The sequence below is a fragment of the Temnothorax curvispinosus genome, unplaced genomic scaffold (genome assembly GCF_003070985.1).
Source record: "Temnothorax curvispinosus isolate PA1 unplaced genomic scaffold, ASM307098v1 QBEX01016430.1, whole genome shotgun sequence".
In the NCBI taxonomy this organism is placed as follows: domain Eukaryota; kingdom Metazoa; phylum Arthropoda; class Insecta; order Hymenoptera; family Formicidae; genus Temnothorax; species Temnothorax curvispinosus.
The window spans coordinates 261959-278228 of record NW_020226210.1 but is presented as its reverse complement, the minus strand read 5'-3'; the positions used below and the strand labels follow the sequence as shown (position 1 = coordinate 278228).

At 44.7% G+C, this 16270-nt stretch overlaps 1 protein-coding gene across 1 annotated transcript in view; it reads right to left on the bottom strand.

Moving 5' to 3' along the window:
- Positions 1 to 2154: 2154 nt before the first annotated feature.
- The window catches only part of LOC112466643 (optomotor-blind protein), an 85450-nt gene continuing 71334 nt past the window's right edge, over positions 2155 to 16270 (bottom strand). Inside the window, exons 5-7 of the mRNA XM_025034848.1 lie at positions 14505 to 14651; positions 13469 to 13545; positions 2155 to 8130 (exon numbers count right to left, since the gene is read on the bottom strand). Coding sequence (XP_024890616.1) covers positions 7320 to 8130; positions 13469 to 13545; positions 14505 to 14651 — 1035 coding nt within the window. The 3' untranslated portion in view covers positions 2155 to 7319. The remainder of the gene's footprint in view (positions 8131 to 13468; positions 13546 to 14504; positions 14652 to 16270) is intronic.

Below are 16270 nucleotides of genomic sequence, written 5' to 3'. Positions count from 1 at the left end.
CTGTCGCTGCCAGTCTGCAGAACGCAGTGCGACGTACAGTGCATCAACCATAAATGACAGTTTTTGTTTTACGTGCATAACTTCGATATTTTTATGAATCAATGAATTAGATTATTAGATTGAACGGAAATGATTCCACGATATAACGAAGTATCCTAGCACGTTGTAGCACGCGGAAAATTACTGAGAGATCCTTAATTGTTCGCGGGAATTAATTGTTTGACTCTTAATTCTCCCATAAATCCATCCGTCTTATCGTGCGTGACTTTTACTATCGCGACAAACGTGCGTTATGGCTCTATAAAACGCAATATTCAGCATCGTGAATCAACTTATTATTGTAATACAGTCATTCGCATTCGTGTTCAGCTCGCTGCCGAGCGACTCTCCTCGCTGACGCGGTTTAGCATACTGCGACACGAAAGTCTCTTCGATTTTCGTCGTGAAATAAAATCGCCGCCGCTCCGATCGCCCTTTTCGTCTCCGCCCTTCCTAATCTTGCTCCTTTCATATTAATTTACTCATCGTTCGGCGAAAGCGCTTACGTGACACGAAAGTCGCCGCAAAATGCAAGCGTTTCAAATTACCGGGATAATCGAGAAATCGCGATTGCTCCATTTCTGGCAACGATGTCGGAATAGACACGTGGTTGACAAAAGGAGAATTCTTCCTCGCCACAATTTATTTTATATGAAGGAGCTTTGTGTCCGAGAAAGACACAACCACGTAATTCGAGAGTCATAATAGAAAACCTCAAAATTAACTTTTTCACGTGCCAGCACTGTGTCAAATATATTTAAAAAAAATCAAATTTAGAACGCAATAACATTCTCCAACAATTTTATTCCGTTATCGACACTCCACGTCGTTTTATTTTTATTTGACAGTCGTAGCTTTCCGTCGTTGCAAAATATTATAATTATTCGCACTTAGGAGTTACGTCGCATGGTATACGTGAAAGCGACAACAGTTTGAGTTATAATGTGACGAAACTTATGCACGGCCGCCTAATTACCTATGTAATACCCCTAATTGTCTCGCTGCAAGGAATCGTTAGTCTGCTTGCTTCAAACAAGGCCGTATTCATTAACTTTTTATCTACGTAATCATCGGAATTTACCTTTGCGCCATGGCACGGAAATGCGAATTCATCGGGGAAACCTTTCATTAAAAAAAAAAAAGACGCATATGCCGGCTAATTACGTCGATATCTCATCAATTTGCACCATTCCTGGAACACTATGTTCTCATGTAACATATCGTAGTGAGTCTGATATAACTATAACTCTCTTCCGAAATATTAAGAGTATTTAAATTAAAGTGTTATGTAAATTTTGCAAATTCTCGCGAAATCATAATAAAGTATGAATTTACAATAATCCAAAGCAGATAAAAATGTACTGATTTTTTTTTTTTATTAAATCTATATATATGCTTCCTTGTACGTATTTCAAAACGTTCGCTGCCCCTCACGTTTTCATTACTTTATTTTGCGGTCGGGAAAGAGCGCATCGCCGTATCTTCACACGAGCAAACCGTAATTATTACAATCGTCCGACCGATCGGCCGAAAGATTAAAATTCCTGCGCCACCGAAGCGCGTTCTTGCGCGCTTATCTTCTGGGCAAAAACGAAAAACGATTTCTTTCATTAAAGAGGCGGCGGAATCAAAAGCTTCTTCGTTAAAACGCGTATAAAACGCATATCGGCCGACTGGTTACATTCGTACGCAAACAACATCTGTTTAATGCTAATCATCATCGTTCGCTTCGCGTAGTAGCCAAACGGTGATCGATTTTCTGTAACGGTGGCGAAGCGAGATTACTATTCCCGATTTACTTGGCCTATTGCTAGAGTTAGTGTCAAAGTTATTAACGGGCAATGTACAAAGATAGTAAAAATTAACGTTACGACACGTTTTATCCAATAGAGCTGACGCAACCGTGGCTTTTCGCGCGGAGTGTAAAAGGAGAAATATGCACGGAAGTTGATAAGTCGCGAATGGCGCGACGTTCGTTAAGGAATAACATATTGTGGCTTTATTTTGCGCAGATATCCGCGCGCGCGCGATATAACTATGCAACGATAAGTTCATCGTGCAATTAAGTTTATTTATTAATCGGAGCGTGAGAAATGAGTTGTATACACAGTGTTGTATTTTTAAATTATTATATATATATATATATATATAGAATTCTTAATCACGTGGATTTTTTGCGGAGGGACTTTTGATGACGGGGCAAGATTGGGAACGGAGTCGGGAGGGCGGAGGACAAAGAATCTAAGGAGTGTACAATATACAATACAAGTCACGGAATATCACGATTCTCGTGTTAAGAAGTTAGATCCGCTTTTGACGCGCGCGGCCCACGTCTGAACCGCTCGTTCTTTCCTTCGTTTCCTTATCTTTTCTCTTTAATCATTTTTTTTTATTGCTTTTCCTATTTTCTCGTCGACGATGATGCTCGCGTCGCTTCGAGTACAAGACCGTGCGTACGACCCGAAGGAAGCCACGAAAATTATGCGAGGGATTGAGCAAATTCTCGAAGATTCGAGGGAACTGAGACGCGATTTCGATCGGACGAAAGTAGCTTCGACCGTAACTTAAAATTCCGGATGGACGACGGACTTTTCAATCGTACACGATCGAATCGTTAAATTGAAGGAGCAGATGGACGAAGAAAATATTTGATATAATGACACCTCGTGATTACAGGTTTTTAGCGTTTAAATTAAATACGTTCGCATTAATGTGACTTAATATTGTACAATAGACTCTTCGTATCCACAGGCTAAACTTTCACTAAGAACCATCACAGCACTAAATTGATAATACACTTTACGTACTGATACGTATGGTACAGTAGGGAATAATGTTCATCCATACAAATAACTTAACGTGCGAATGTGACAAGCCTTCTTCATCCACTTGCCTGTTCAATTGCATATCTGTACATATCGATCAGTTTCTACTTCTGCACCGGAACATTGGCTCGTTTTCATACTGTACATTTAGCGTTGAATACGGCAATTCTCCCATCTTACATTTGCATCGAGGTTTTTTTTTATATAAGTAAAATTCAGGACCGGAGAGAAAATTCAGGGGAGAGCCCGTATTTAGCGCTGAATATAAACAAATTGGAATAAAGTAAATATATGTACAACGTTTATCGGACATATCTGAACAGGATTCATTAAAATCAACACGCGTAAACGAATTAAGGGTTCTGCGTAATCAGTAACAAGTAAATAAAGTAATAAAGATTTGTGGAAAATATTTATCTCGCCATTTTTGGAGGCGATTTTTTTTATCATTGTGATAACAGTTCTTCGATCAACACATTAATAAAATAAAAAAATCTATCTGCCGTTCCGTCTACCAGATTGTAGAATAGGCTTCTGGTTATCGCTTAAAGTATGATGAACAATAATCGTCGGGCCCTTTACTCGACGACACGATTCTAAATCGACCTCCGACTATTCGTTTCGAATCGCTCGAAAATATTCGTTTCACGAATTTTGCACTGGATCAAAGTGCCTGCCAATGGCGATTTTTGCTTATGGAAATCTTGGCCGACCGCAGCAGTTCATTAGAACAGCCGAACCGATTAGTTTCATCCGCGATAGTTGCACTCACAGCTCTGCTCGATTATTGCTTTCGGATTTCAGAACACTTCGCTCCCTTGTAATCGATTCGGATGTACAGACATATTACAACGACGATGCAAGCCCGCTTAACGGGTATCGCAAAATGAAACTATAAGCTGATTAAGACTTCCAACAGTCGATATATCTCTCGTTTTAGTCAATATTTTCAGATATTATACATATTCAATAATCAACGCGTCATATCACGTTCTATATATATTCCTGTATTGCATAATGTTTCTGTAAAACCAAAATTAATGTTAATTGTCAATCTAAGATATATTAAAATTTAATATGCTCTGAGAATTTTGAAATATCTCGGCTTGGTAAATATCGAGTGAATATCAGCATGAAATTAATTATTTTTATATATTCGTGTAAATCGATAATAGAATGGCTATGAGAGTCAGACGCAGTTATCGGTGCGTAGGTGATCGAAATTACTAATTTATTCCAAATAAATTACATTCGTACGTTTCGGCTCAACACTTCGAGCCATCTTCAGCTATATCAAATGACGAAAATTAAAATGTTACAAAAAAAGAGGTTTCTCAAACATTTCATCTAATCGGCTTTCGGGACTCTCGTCTTTTTTCGAACGTATCAGCAGATATATCGTTGAACTATCGGGGCAACTTCGTAACAGTGTCTCATTGTCAGTCAATATTTTTCCAACAAAACCAGTACCACCTATAAGACAAAATAACAGGGTTATTATTTTGTCTTATAGGCGGTACTGGTTTTGTTGGAAAAATATTGACTGAGACACTGTTACGAAGTTGCCCCGATATTTCGACGATATATCTGCTGATACGTTCGAAAAAAAGACAAGAGTCCCGAAAGCCGATTAGATAAAATGTTTGAGAAACCTCTTTTTTTGACCGAGTAAAAAAGAAGTACCCAATTTCCGCAAAAAAATCGTACCTATCATAGATCTCGATACAGAAGTCTTCGGATTGTCAGAAAATGACAAGAACATATTGATAAATCAGGTATCCATAATTTTTCACGTGGCAGCAAATGTACGGTTCATCGAGAACATCAAAACTTCTACGATAATAAACGTTAATGCTACCGCTACTATCTTAAAACTTGCTAAGCACATGCTAAATTTAAAAGTAATACCTTTTATCTAATACGTGTTCCAGTAATAATAATTGGCATACTTGATATGGATCTTGTAGTCTTTTTCAATTTCGTTTCTTGAAATCTCCAAACAAGGAAACTTACTACGTTGGAATGGAGAACTTTGTAACATTTTAATTTTCGTCATTTGATATCGCTGAAAATAATTCGAAGTGTTGAGCCGAAACGTACGAATGTAATTTATTTGGAATAAATTAGTGATTTTGATCACCTACGCACCGATAACTGCGTCTGACTCTCATAGCCATTCTATTATCGATTTTTAATTTCGAGAGTCCTAACTTATTAAATTACTCGTGTAAATGATATTATAATTCGAGCACTGTATTTATTAACGTTGTATTTAATTGATTTACTTCGTCCAGTCGCTGCTGACTTACCTTCTTGCAATTAGTGAACAACGGCAACAAATGATTTAAAAACGAGAGATCGACTTAGAAGATCCACTCGTGTCTTTCTCATTTTACGATACCTACTCGACGTTACTGCAGGATCGAAAACGCGTAGGAGACGTGACAGCGATTAGTCGAATTACGACAGAGTGGCTTAGAATACGAATGAGAGGCCGATCGTCGATTGCACAACGAGATGATAGACGTTGAACGCCAAGGTGCATTGCGCTGGGGGTATCGAGTCGATCTTTCGATCGTCGCTGCAAATGTGCAGCGCGCGGACGTGCGGCGCATTCGCATTGTCACAGTGCGTGCAAACGATAACGGCCTCCCATTCTCGGACATCACGAGAGAATCCCATTCTCGGAGACGTTCCCTTAAAAAAAAAGAAAAGGAAAAAAACACCGCCGCGCTACGTTCTCCCGCGGGCATCGCGCGATTTCGCCTTAAATCACCGTTATCTTCCATCCCAGACGTCAGGTTTTTCTCTTTAGACCGCTTCTATTGTGTTATACGTACATGCAGTATTCGCGATAGCGAATCCCTCTGCTCCCTAAAGTGACTCGCGCGAGTTGATTGCAAATTTACTCGACGTTCTTATCACACGCGTTCAATAATTATTTACACCGACCGCCACTATTTATACAAATTACAGGCCGACTCGGATTTTTAATCGGCGCGTAGGATTTCAGTCCTTCGCTACAATTCGGCAATCGAGTCTTGAGCAATTATAGTAAAATAAAAAATCTCGATTTGCCTCTTTTAAATAAAAAAAATATTATGGAAATAAATTGAACTTCTAACTTTGCAACGTTTGAGAACAATGTAAAAATAGATATTTTTGATAAATCGTTTCTCTATAATTTTCAAATTATTAACATAAATGACGATCACAAGCCCGACGTATTTCGATCTACTATTTTAAAAGGGGTAACAAAGAGGTTCTAAAAAAAAAAGTATTCGTCGATAGTGACATCCGAGTAAACAAATGAAAAGCTGGTTGCCCACCACGTGTTGTTTCGACCGACGGCTTTACCTTCGACGCACGTTCAAAGGACGCGAGTCTCTCCGGGCGACGTGGAATTTCGAGAACGAGAGGATTCGAGAGTGGCACTGCTTCCCGGTGAACCAATCCGCGGTTTATGCCGCGTCGCGTTGCTTTTTCTATGGATCGTCAACTCGGATCCCGAGATTCTTCGTATTTAGGATTTCTTGCGCTTTTTGCTTTGCGTTTTCGAGGCATAAATCGGGCAGCGTGCGTTTATGCGTTTACGTCTCTCTAGTCGTTATAATATAATAATATATTTAATAATTAGTACAGAGAGAGAGTAGATGTTATTTATATTTATAATATAATATTTATATATATATATATAATATAATATAATATATATATAATATCACTAGGGTACATATGTACAGGGGCTGCAAATAGTAGGAGGTGCTCTTATATTGCAATATCGTTCTCTGTTTTCTTCCCTTAAGACCTAACGTACACAGGTAGAACGTAGACTCACACGTGACACAGGTACGCGCTCGTAGATTCTCTCCCTTTTTTTCTCTCTTTCTCTCCCTCTCTCACATTCATTTTCCTCTTATCGCATTCACTCTCGCGTCTCATCTAATTTACAGCAAACGCGCGATCGGTGCAGCGTCCGTTCAGAGCCCAACGCACCCCGCTTCGCGGTCCTTTAACAGAGACGCACACTCCTAACGCGCGCGATATCGTGCTCTCTAGCTCGCGCGAACCGCGTAGGTCTATTTACAGATACAGGAAACACGCGGGGGACTCCTCGTTCCGTCCCGAAAGCACGAAGGGCGCCGCTCCCGCTCGCGAGAACGACTTCTCGAGCGCGGCGCCGCTCCGGAAATAAAATTGCACTTTGTAGTATGAGAGTCCGGCCTTCCTCGCTCCCGTCCGGTGCGGCCAGGACTCCCGAATAGGATGAGGAGAAGACAGGGAGAACCGAATGCCGACCAGCCAACGTTCCCGCCGCTACGACGGCTCCGACGTGGAGTCCGGCTCCCTCTCGTCGGCGGAGAGGTCCTCCGGGTCGCCGCCGGACTCGTCGGCGCAGTCCTCGTCCTCGTCAGGGTCGTCGTCCTTCGTGCTGCTCACAGGCTCGTTCTCCTGTCACGGACTCCCTCCGCCAGCGTCATCGCCCCGATGCCCGGGCGTCAGACTCGGACTTCTTCTTCTCTTCTCCTGCAGTCCGTTCACCATGTTCTCGATGGACTTGAGCTCACCGGCAGAGCTGGGTGTCGTCGAGGTGAGAGCACCGCCGCCGGTGGGTGTCGGCGAGTCGGTCGGCGGCCTTGGCGGCGGTGATCTCGGACTTAGGGTCCTACTACCGGGGGTCACGGTCTCGAAGGCCGAGCCATGCGAGGGCGCCGGGAGCGTATAGGGCGCGAATCTGTGCCCCTTGAGCTGGTGCAGGGGACTGGCCAGGGGATGAGGATAGTGCGCGAAGAGCGCCGGATGCTGGGCCGCCAAGGCCAGCTGGGCGTTAAACAGCATACCGGGCGTGACCCCGCCGTGGAGTCCGAGGGGAGTGGGTGGTATCAGGGGACCGGGACCGGGATAAAGTCCGGGCACCGGCGGGTACAGATACGGCAAGAGGGGCGGGTGAAGCGGTGGGCCGACCGAGACGTCCGGCCGTGGACCCTCGGACCCCGTTGGACCTGGCCCGCCACCGCTCTCGGACCCGGACGATTCGCTGCCCTCGCCCCGCTCGCTCGTTCGATCGTCCCTCTCTCGGGAGTGCTCCCGCTCCCGATGGTGGTGGGCCGGGTGCGGCGTATCGGGTCCGACCACGTCCAGCAGCTTGTCATCGTCGTCCATGAGATCGGTGGCGGAGTTCGACGAGCGCCGCTTGTCCGGCGACGCTGGTCCACTCGCTGTCAAACGGGAACCGCCGCCCGATACTGTCAGTAGCGCCTGCCTTCTGCAACAACGACGCAGAGTTAGCAATCTTGCGAGGTTCGCGCTTATTTTGCGCTCTTAATTACTTCTTATTCTACGAAATCTTTTTTCGCATGTATACCGCGTTTAAAAATTAATTAAATTATACCGTGCTGATGTTTGTCTCGCGAAGAATAAGTCGTACGTTAGACAAGCAAACTCGACATCGTCGCAAGACGGATTATAAAGGAACCCGTTGCCTCGGTGTTTCTAGATTGATTATTGATTTATGGAAAGGCGTGGTTAGTGAGTTATCAATCGTTAGGGAACGTTAGCGGAGCTGCGCGGCCACCGGGTAAATGGGTTCCGCCTATTTCGATATGATTTACCGGCATTCGCAAGCTGACAATCTTTTGAGACGCGCGAATGCCCATTGATTACGGCACACTATAATTGGTTCCGAGAGTATAACGAGAGGGTCGGTGATAAAGTTACCTCCCTCCTTGGCAGCGGCAATTTCGACGCTAAATCGTTCACGCTCGATCTCGTTGCGGTTTTGTTAGGATACCGTATGCGTATGTCTCAATCGAAAAATTGCGACAAGGACGAGCGTGCGGTAAGAGGATATCCCCATCCGGAAGATTGCGAAAACCAATCGGCGATTTCTATCTATACTAGCGCAATATCTCGACGACGTCCTCGCTCTGTGTGCTAATTGATTTATTGGTGAATCGACATGCAGCATAATGAAGAACTGAGATTGCAAGTAGACCCAGCTCGCATTAACGTTAATTCTGATAAACATTATACGGAAGCTATTGCAATCGTGTAAGGAAATATAACAAAGTTAGAATAATAATTGATTGCATATTAATAATTCGCCAAACTAACTTCAACTTGTAATATGAAGCATTAAATGGCCTGCAGATGTACAAATCTCATCTCATCTGAACACGCAGTCTATTTACAAATCTTAGTGTTCGATTTCTTCGAAACTTTCACGCGGACATTGCGTAAAGCGCTATTTCGATTACGCGTAACCCACTGAATGAGAATCTATGAAAATCTTACAGCGCCGATATTCACGCGAGTGAAATATCGTCGCTCGTTAGCGACGTGCGTCGTATCGGGTCGTATCGTCGCGCGTGCGAGGCGAACAGAAGGCGCGATCAATGCGATCGTGATTCTGAGAGACAGAGAGAGGTATTGTGTCGAAGAAAATCAAAAGGCCCCGACGTTAAACGCGGCGCGCCGCGGCGACTCTCGGAGCCGCGCTTCGCTCGTCCGCGGTGATAATTCACGCGGCGCGGAGCTCGGCGTTCGCGTCGGCGCGATGCAATAAACGAGGCCTCGGGATTTATGCGAGCGCCGGTAGCTGTATTGCCTCGAGGCGAGGCCGTGGTATTAGATTAATTATCTTAATTGCGCCTTCAACGCCTTTCCTATGCGGCAAGTGTCTAGCGTTCTCGCTCGCTCGCTCGCTCGCTCGCGCGTGCGTTGCCTTCACGTGCGCTTAACTTTATGCCACTCGCGGCTATTTGCACTTATAAACAGACGAACGCGAGGGCCCGTGTGGTGCAATTCGCGCCTCTGTATGCGTGCGTGTGTACAGGCGGCTCGCATAAACGAGCGGCGTGTCGATAGAACCCTCAAGATATACGCGCGGCACGATTACATTGCGCTCCGCGACGACGCGGTACGACGCCGGGAAACTTTTTTTTTCCGCGAATCGCGAGCTAGATGTGCGGAATCGAGAGTGATTTATCGCGCTTGACGTCCGCCTGCACTCTCGCGAGTCGGAGTCTCGATCATTTTTCATCGATGCCGCGGCGATATCGTATCGATTCACGACACACTGATCTATTCGCCGATTCCCCAGGGCAACGTGTTTCTCTCGCCCGATCTTCGCGAAGAGTCGCGTAATCTCGACGCGATTTATCGAGTTGCAGCGTTATACACGGATAGCCTTTTACATAAGAGAAATCGAGCGCGCCGTGTGGATTTAATGATTTCTGATTAATCTGCGTTAATGAATTCCTTTATCCGTTTCTAGACTTTGATTTGTCCCCGCAACCAATTAAAGCACCGAAGCAGAGAACGAAAAAAGTCAACCAGCTGTTCCGCGCTAAAAGACATTTGGCGCGATCGATCTCAGTGAGCGCGAATAAAATTGAACGTCTCCAGCCTACGTCGTGAAGCCCAGGACGAAGAGAGCCGTACATACCTTACTCGAAAGTCCTATATACCGAGCGCACGGCGGACTATTGATTTGGCGCGCGCTCTCGCACTTACGAAAACCAGAGAGCCTGTATACCCTTTCTATCGGGGGGGGCTGCAACGAGTTCATGTCACGGAGTGCATCAACGAGGAGGAGCGTGCGCGAGGCGGATGCACCTCGGGCGAGCGATCGAGCAAGCGAGCGAAAGCGCGCGTCTCTGTGTTGGTTGGAACTGATCGCATTACATGGCATTAAGACACCGGTAAGCCTCTCGTTGTGCGAACGGCTATAGCCGAGACTTACACGAGGTTTAGGTTTGTTCTGCCTGCACGAGACGATGCATTAGATTTGCCCTGACCCCCTCCCCCTTGCTTTTCCGCGCCACGCCGCGTCGCGTCGCGCCGCGCCCTCGTAACCCCGGCCCGTCATTCGGCTCGATTGTCGACGGTAACGTACCATCGAGTTTCCTTTGCGTGATTAGGAGCGTTCCAGGAAATTTTGTTCGAGCCCGACGAAAGGATCCGCGTGCGCCAATTAATTCTGTATTAGGTTGCGGAATCGAGCTAGTATTTGGGCTTGGCGCAATTATGGGAGGAATTGCGGAGCTCTCCGAAAGCTCATATCGTTGTCTAAAAGACTTCGTGTGGGAATTGGAAAAGATAAGCCTTTCATTTCGCCAAAATATCTTCGCAAATATATCATCATCGCGATTTCGAGCGAACCAAATGACATTTGACATTAACGAAAGTAAAAGGCCGAAATCGTGCGGCAAGAAGTATAATGATATAATGAATATTGACACGGCTATATCGCAAATGAGAAAATACAAACCGTCAGTTACGTGTTATCCTTATTAGTGTTTTCGATATTGCCCTGTAACATGAGATTACCGAACGAGGTGAAACGGATATTTTTTTTTTTTTTTTTACAAAAATCAGGGATGCAGCCTAGAGCTAGTCGGGCCGTAATTACATCTCGTAGGAATGCTTTGCAATGCGGAGAAACGCATAGGAATCCCAACGATTTCCGCTTTGCGGATAATTAACTGCAAAAGTTAAGTAAAACTCGCCAGCTTCGGCCAGATTTCTCTCGGCGTGCTCTTGCTTCGCTCATTAATCAGAAGACGTTCGTGGTACATGTATAAGCGAGTTACCGATCGCGAAAATTAACCCTGGGGACAATGGTCAGCGTCACGAATATTAATTGAACACCTGTGCTAATGAAGCGCGCTAGAAAATACACGTTGTTCGCGCTATACGTATATTAACGCGCGGTTGTGGGAGTTTCACGAGCGAACGGGTTAATCCGCCGCGTGTATCGCAATACGATCTTTCCGCGGTGTGTATGATGATAAATGACGTGACAACTCGCCACACCAGAGCGGTTCCTTCTTTCTTTTTCTCCCCCCCTCTCTCTCTCTCTTTCCTTTTCTTTTTTTAAGCGGCGTGGCGAATCAACTCGTCACGCTCGAGTGGCGTTACATCTCGTGACGAACCGCCGCGTCGCGCGTTGTTAAAAAATTAACGAAACAATGCGCCGGCTGTCAGTGTCGTTTAATCCTGTCGCGTATCGGGTGTAGCGATTTTATTCGGATGTAGTCACGTGATTACTCTACATTTTCTTAAATTTTGAGGGATCTCTCATCTAAATTATCGTGTAACTACACAAAATTCCGACTGATTTTGTTATACATTCACATCTTACTTCTCTGCTTTTCTAGCCTACTTGCTTCGTCTCGGTTCTCGATTATTAGCGGTTCAGTGTATCGTAAAGAAATCTATGCAACCGAAGAGGTAACGCATAAAAAATAACACGTGGGATCTGGGAAAGAGATTTCGCGCTTTCGTTGGAAAGATCGACCGAGGCTCTCGAAGCGCAGTCTTTGTGCAACCGCAAAACGATCTCTGTGTAGGGCCAATATAAAATTCAAAGCCGCCAAGAGTGGCACCCTCCACGTTAACGATAGCGCCGCCCCTGAGCATCAGTATGCTAATCCGATGATTGGCTATGTTCCAACCCCGATCCCTCTCTCGCTGTGCCACTCTCTTTCTCTCGCGGTCTCTTTCTGCCGGTGTTTCCCTGCCCGTGCCCTCTCTCTTTCTCTCTTTCCGGTTTCCCTGTGGCTTCCTGATGGCATCCAACCACCCTTAACCGAAACCATAAGCCAAAACTAACCCTTATTCTAATTAGGCGGTGCCGCGGCGACGCGCCCCCTGCTTTGCATATTTTCTCGATTAACCTCGCCCTTTCTTTATCCGCTCGACGTCGCAGACCGCCGCAATTTTCCGAAAATTTTCTGACCCGCGGCTTGCATCGTCCTTTTTTTTTGTCTTTCCGTGTAACATAATGCACTTCTTGATACGAGATACACGCTGGCACCGCAGGCAGAATATTCTCTTTTATTAATGAAATTTCAAGAGTTCCTTAATGATGTTAGAAGGATTAAGTACATCTTAAATTGTTATGCATAGCGACTTAATTTCATCAAAATCCACTCGAGCTTTCACCCTGCGACCAATGGGATCGAAATGGGTTTCCATAGCGGCCTGGTCCACGGCAACGGCGCGGCGGGCCAGCATCCCCTCCGAGGGATCACTCGCTGACATAAGCTCATAAACCCGCAATATTGAATATAAATGGACGGCACTGCCGGCGATGCGGAGTGCAAATGAGCCCTGTGAAACCAACCCTTAGCTCGGGGGGTGACCCTAAGGTCGGCATAATAGCGCCGATCGAGGGGAAGCTCGAAAGGTCTACGATCAATTAGGTCGACCCCGAAGACAGATTCGTGCTCTTTGCTCGTCACAAAACGCGATTCGAAGAGAGGGCATGTCTGCTTTGCATTTAGGGTAGTTTTTTAATCTTATATACTAACGCAGATTCCGAGTCGTACGACTTTCGTTATGGGACGTTCGAAAGATACTTAGCCTACTGATTTTTTTAACTCTTTCCTGATTATTGATATATTATATGATTTTCACAAATTTTTGTTAATAAACCTCGTGACTGTAATGGAACGAATTAAATAAGTCTTTCAGGAACACGGATATACATATAACAAAAAATTTGTATATTTGGCATAAATTTTTTAATTTCAGGAAAGTGTCAAAAAAAAGTACCGCATGTAATCGCTTTAAAATGCAGTTTTGAAAGCGATACTCACTTTTTCTCGCGCTTCCCCGCACCGGTATCCCGAAATCCTTTCGCAAAGGGGTTGTTATCGATCTTCAGTTGAGTGATCTGCAAGCAAAATAAATATATTTGAGCATGGATAAAAAAAAATTGCGAATTAAACAATCTTTCGTTACGTCGGATTTAACAGGCCTGTAGACTCTCGACTCTAATATGCTTCCTCGCTTTGCTTCGCGCGGCCGATATACCGAGAAGGCGCGATAATTAAGATAGGATTAGAGCCGCATACTTAACCGACCTACCAAAAATCTATATAAGGCCCGGTTTCTTCTTATGGCCACGTGCGTGCGTGTGAGCAACTCATTCACTACTGAAAATAATGCGTACCGAGAAGACGCTGTTCCACGAAATGATGCTCGCGTCCATGACTTATCAAGACACAGGAACGGGAAGAAATATTAATTAACGGAAGGCCAGTAACCAAAACGACCCGCTCTCTCAGATCGTAACGCGAGATTGTTTATTTCTAACGAATTCTCGCCGCTGTGGATGAGCTTCACATTTCGTCTGCGATAAGGTGATGATTTTTTACATACAAAAAGCAGGAGTCATATTTCTGCATCGATAATTTTACGAGATAAAAAGAAAAGAGCTAAATAAATATTACAATTAAATAGAGAGAACGCCACCTTCGGTCGAGTTGAATCTTTGTAGCCTAATAATATTTTGTGCGAATTTATATACTTTTTTCCAAACTGCGTGCCAATTATTTGTCAGTTTTGAAACACAGTTTTCATTGAAACAGTAAATTCACATAGTTGAATCTATATTCGATTTAACTTTATGGTGTTAATAAGCATTCTTTAAATCACCGTCAAGAATTTAAAATAAATAAATAAATAAATTTTATGGCCTCCTACAAGAGTTCCCCGGGCGTTACAAAATACAAAGTCGTGCTTCGATTTTCCGAAAGATTGCACTTTGACGTTCCGAAATTGATCTGACGGAAGATCTCTTTCGCGTGTGGACGATACGTGTGTTTGAGCAAAAACCCAGAGGTCGCTTACCTTCTCGTTTTGATAGGCCGTCACGGCGATGAATTCCGTCTCCTTGAAAACGTAACTCCTGAACGTCGAATACGGAAGTTTCAGGATGTCGTTGGCTCGCACGAGGTGAAACCTCGGCTGATACTTGTGCATCGAGTTCAGTATCGTCTGTAATAAGAAAGGGATCATACATTGGGACAGATTGTTTTAGGCTAGCTTTGGCAAAGAATGTTTGCAATTAATTTCGCTTCGTTTGCACTTTTAGACCAATTGCTCGATGATGCGATCACTTCCACATCGAAATCATTTTAGAATCGAGTCAAAAGAAAATCAAACAACACACAAATCAAATTTTTTTTCTCTAGACTTTTTCGAATATACTCGAACTTCGTATAAAGTGGATTTCTTTTTCATTCTAATGAACAATGTTCGGAGCGTTCCAATTAGAGCAAATCGCGGGGTTCAGAAGTCTCGTGATTAGCCCTCGCGAGCGTGGTCTGAAAGTGATCTACGGCGCAAAATTAAGAAACAAAAGCGGCGCGAGACACGAGAGAGCGATTTTGCACGAAGAAAAATATAGAGATACGTCAGATTAAAAAAGTGTCAAGAAGGTGTTGCCGTTAATCACACAATCAGAGAGCGTGTGCCTCGGCACGTTACTCTTTCTCCCGGTTAATTAATCTTCGTGCAAGTATTTCATAAAGTTCCGTGCGGGCCAAGAAGGCATGAGCTTGGCAAAGCGGCTATTACACTGATGCATCATGCCGAGCTGATCGATACCAAAGTCTGCAAACGCAATCGAGCTTGCCGAGCGAGCTCCGCGCTCGGATTGTATCGCGCCGCTGACGATGACGATTGTACGTATTTACATTGGAAACATTAATTATTTGTTGAACATTCCTAATATTTCTCTTATTAGCACTTGGCTGATTCGCTAATTAATAGAAATAGCTATGATAAAATAGTATGTATTTACCTACAGCATGAATGTACATTTCGTTGCGCTTATCGCCAAATTGCCACTGTTCATATTTGTCAAATTATCGAAGTAACGAACTTTCCGATCGCGATAATTTATTGACCTCATCCTACGATTAAAAAGCTTGCGTTACACTGGCGGACGCCCATCGATCTTGTTAAACGGACGCGAATATGCACGTGCGAGTCGCTCGCGAGACTCACGTCGCGTCCGGAGCAAATTTGCCCGCGCACGCGTTGCTTTTATTATCCGATCCGAAAGGCTGTTCAGAATATTCCGGCACGCAAAACGAAAAAGGGCGAACTCGCGCACGCGTTCGTCGCATGCGTAAAGGGAACGAGAGAGAGAAAGAGAAAGAGAGATTAATATGTGAGCGGTAACGAGCAAATTACCGGGCGACGTGAACGCGGGCGATCGATAACCGGAAGCCGCGTGTGTCATCGCTCGATTCCGCCATCGAATTCACGAAGATGGATTCTCGGATTCGCGACGAGCCAGTTCCGACCGTCCACCCGCTATCGAGGAGGCGACATCGGCCCCAATCGTCATCGGCATAATTTATATGGCGCATAACATAGTGATCGATAGGTTCCGAAACATGGCCGGCCGTATTCTGGATATCGGCCGCTCCGTCGAGACTCAATCGAATTCACTTATTAATTCAATCTCCGGAATCCGCAATCCCGCGCTGCCCACTTCGCTAAATAAAACGTATCGATGCCGTGCTTATCACCCGTAGATCGTGACTCGATCGTACGATGTAGCGAGGAAGCGAGATTAATTTCAGCGCGGCGTTCGGAACCGGTTC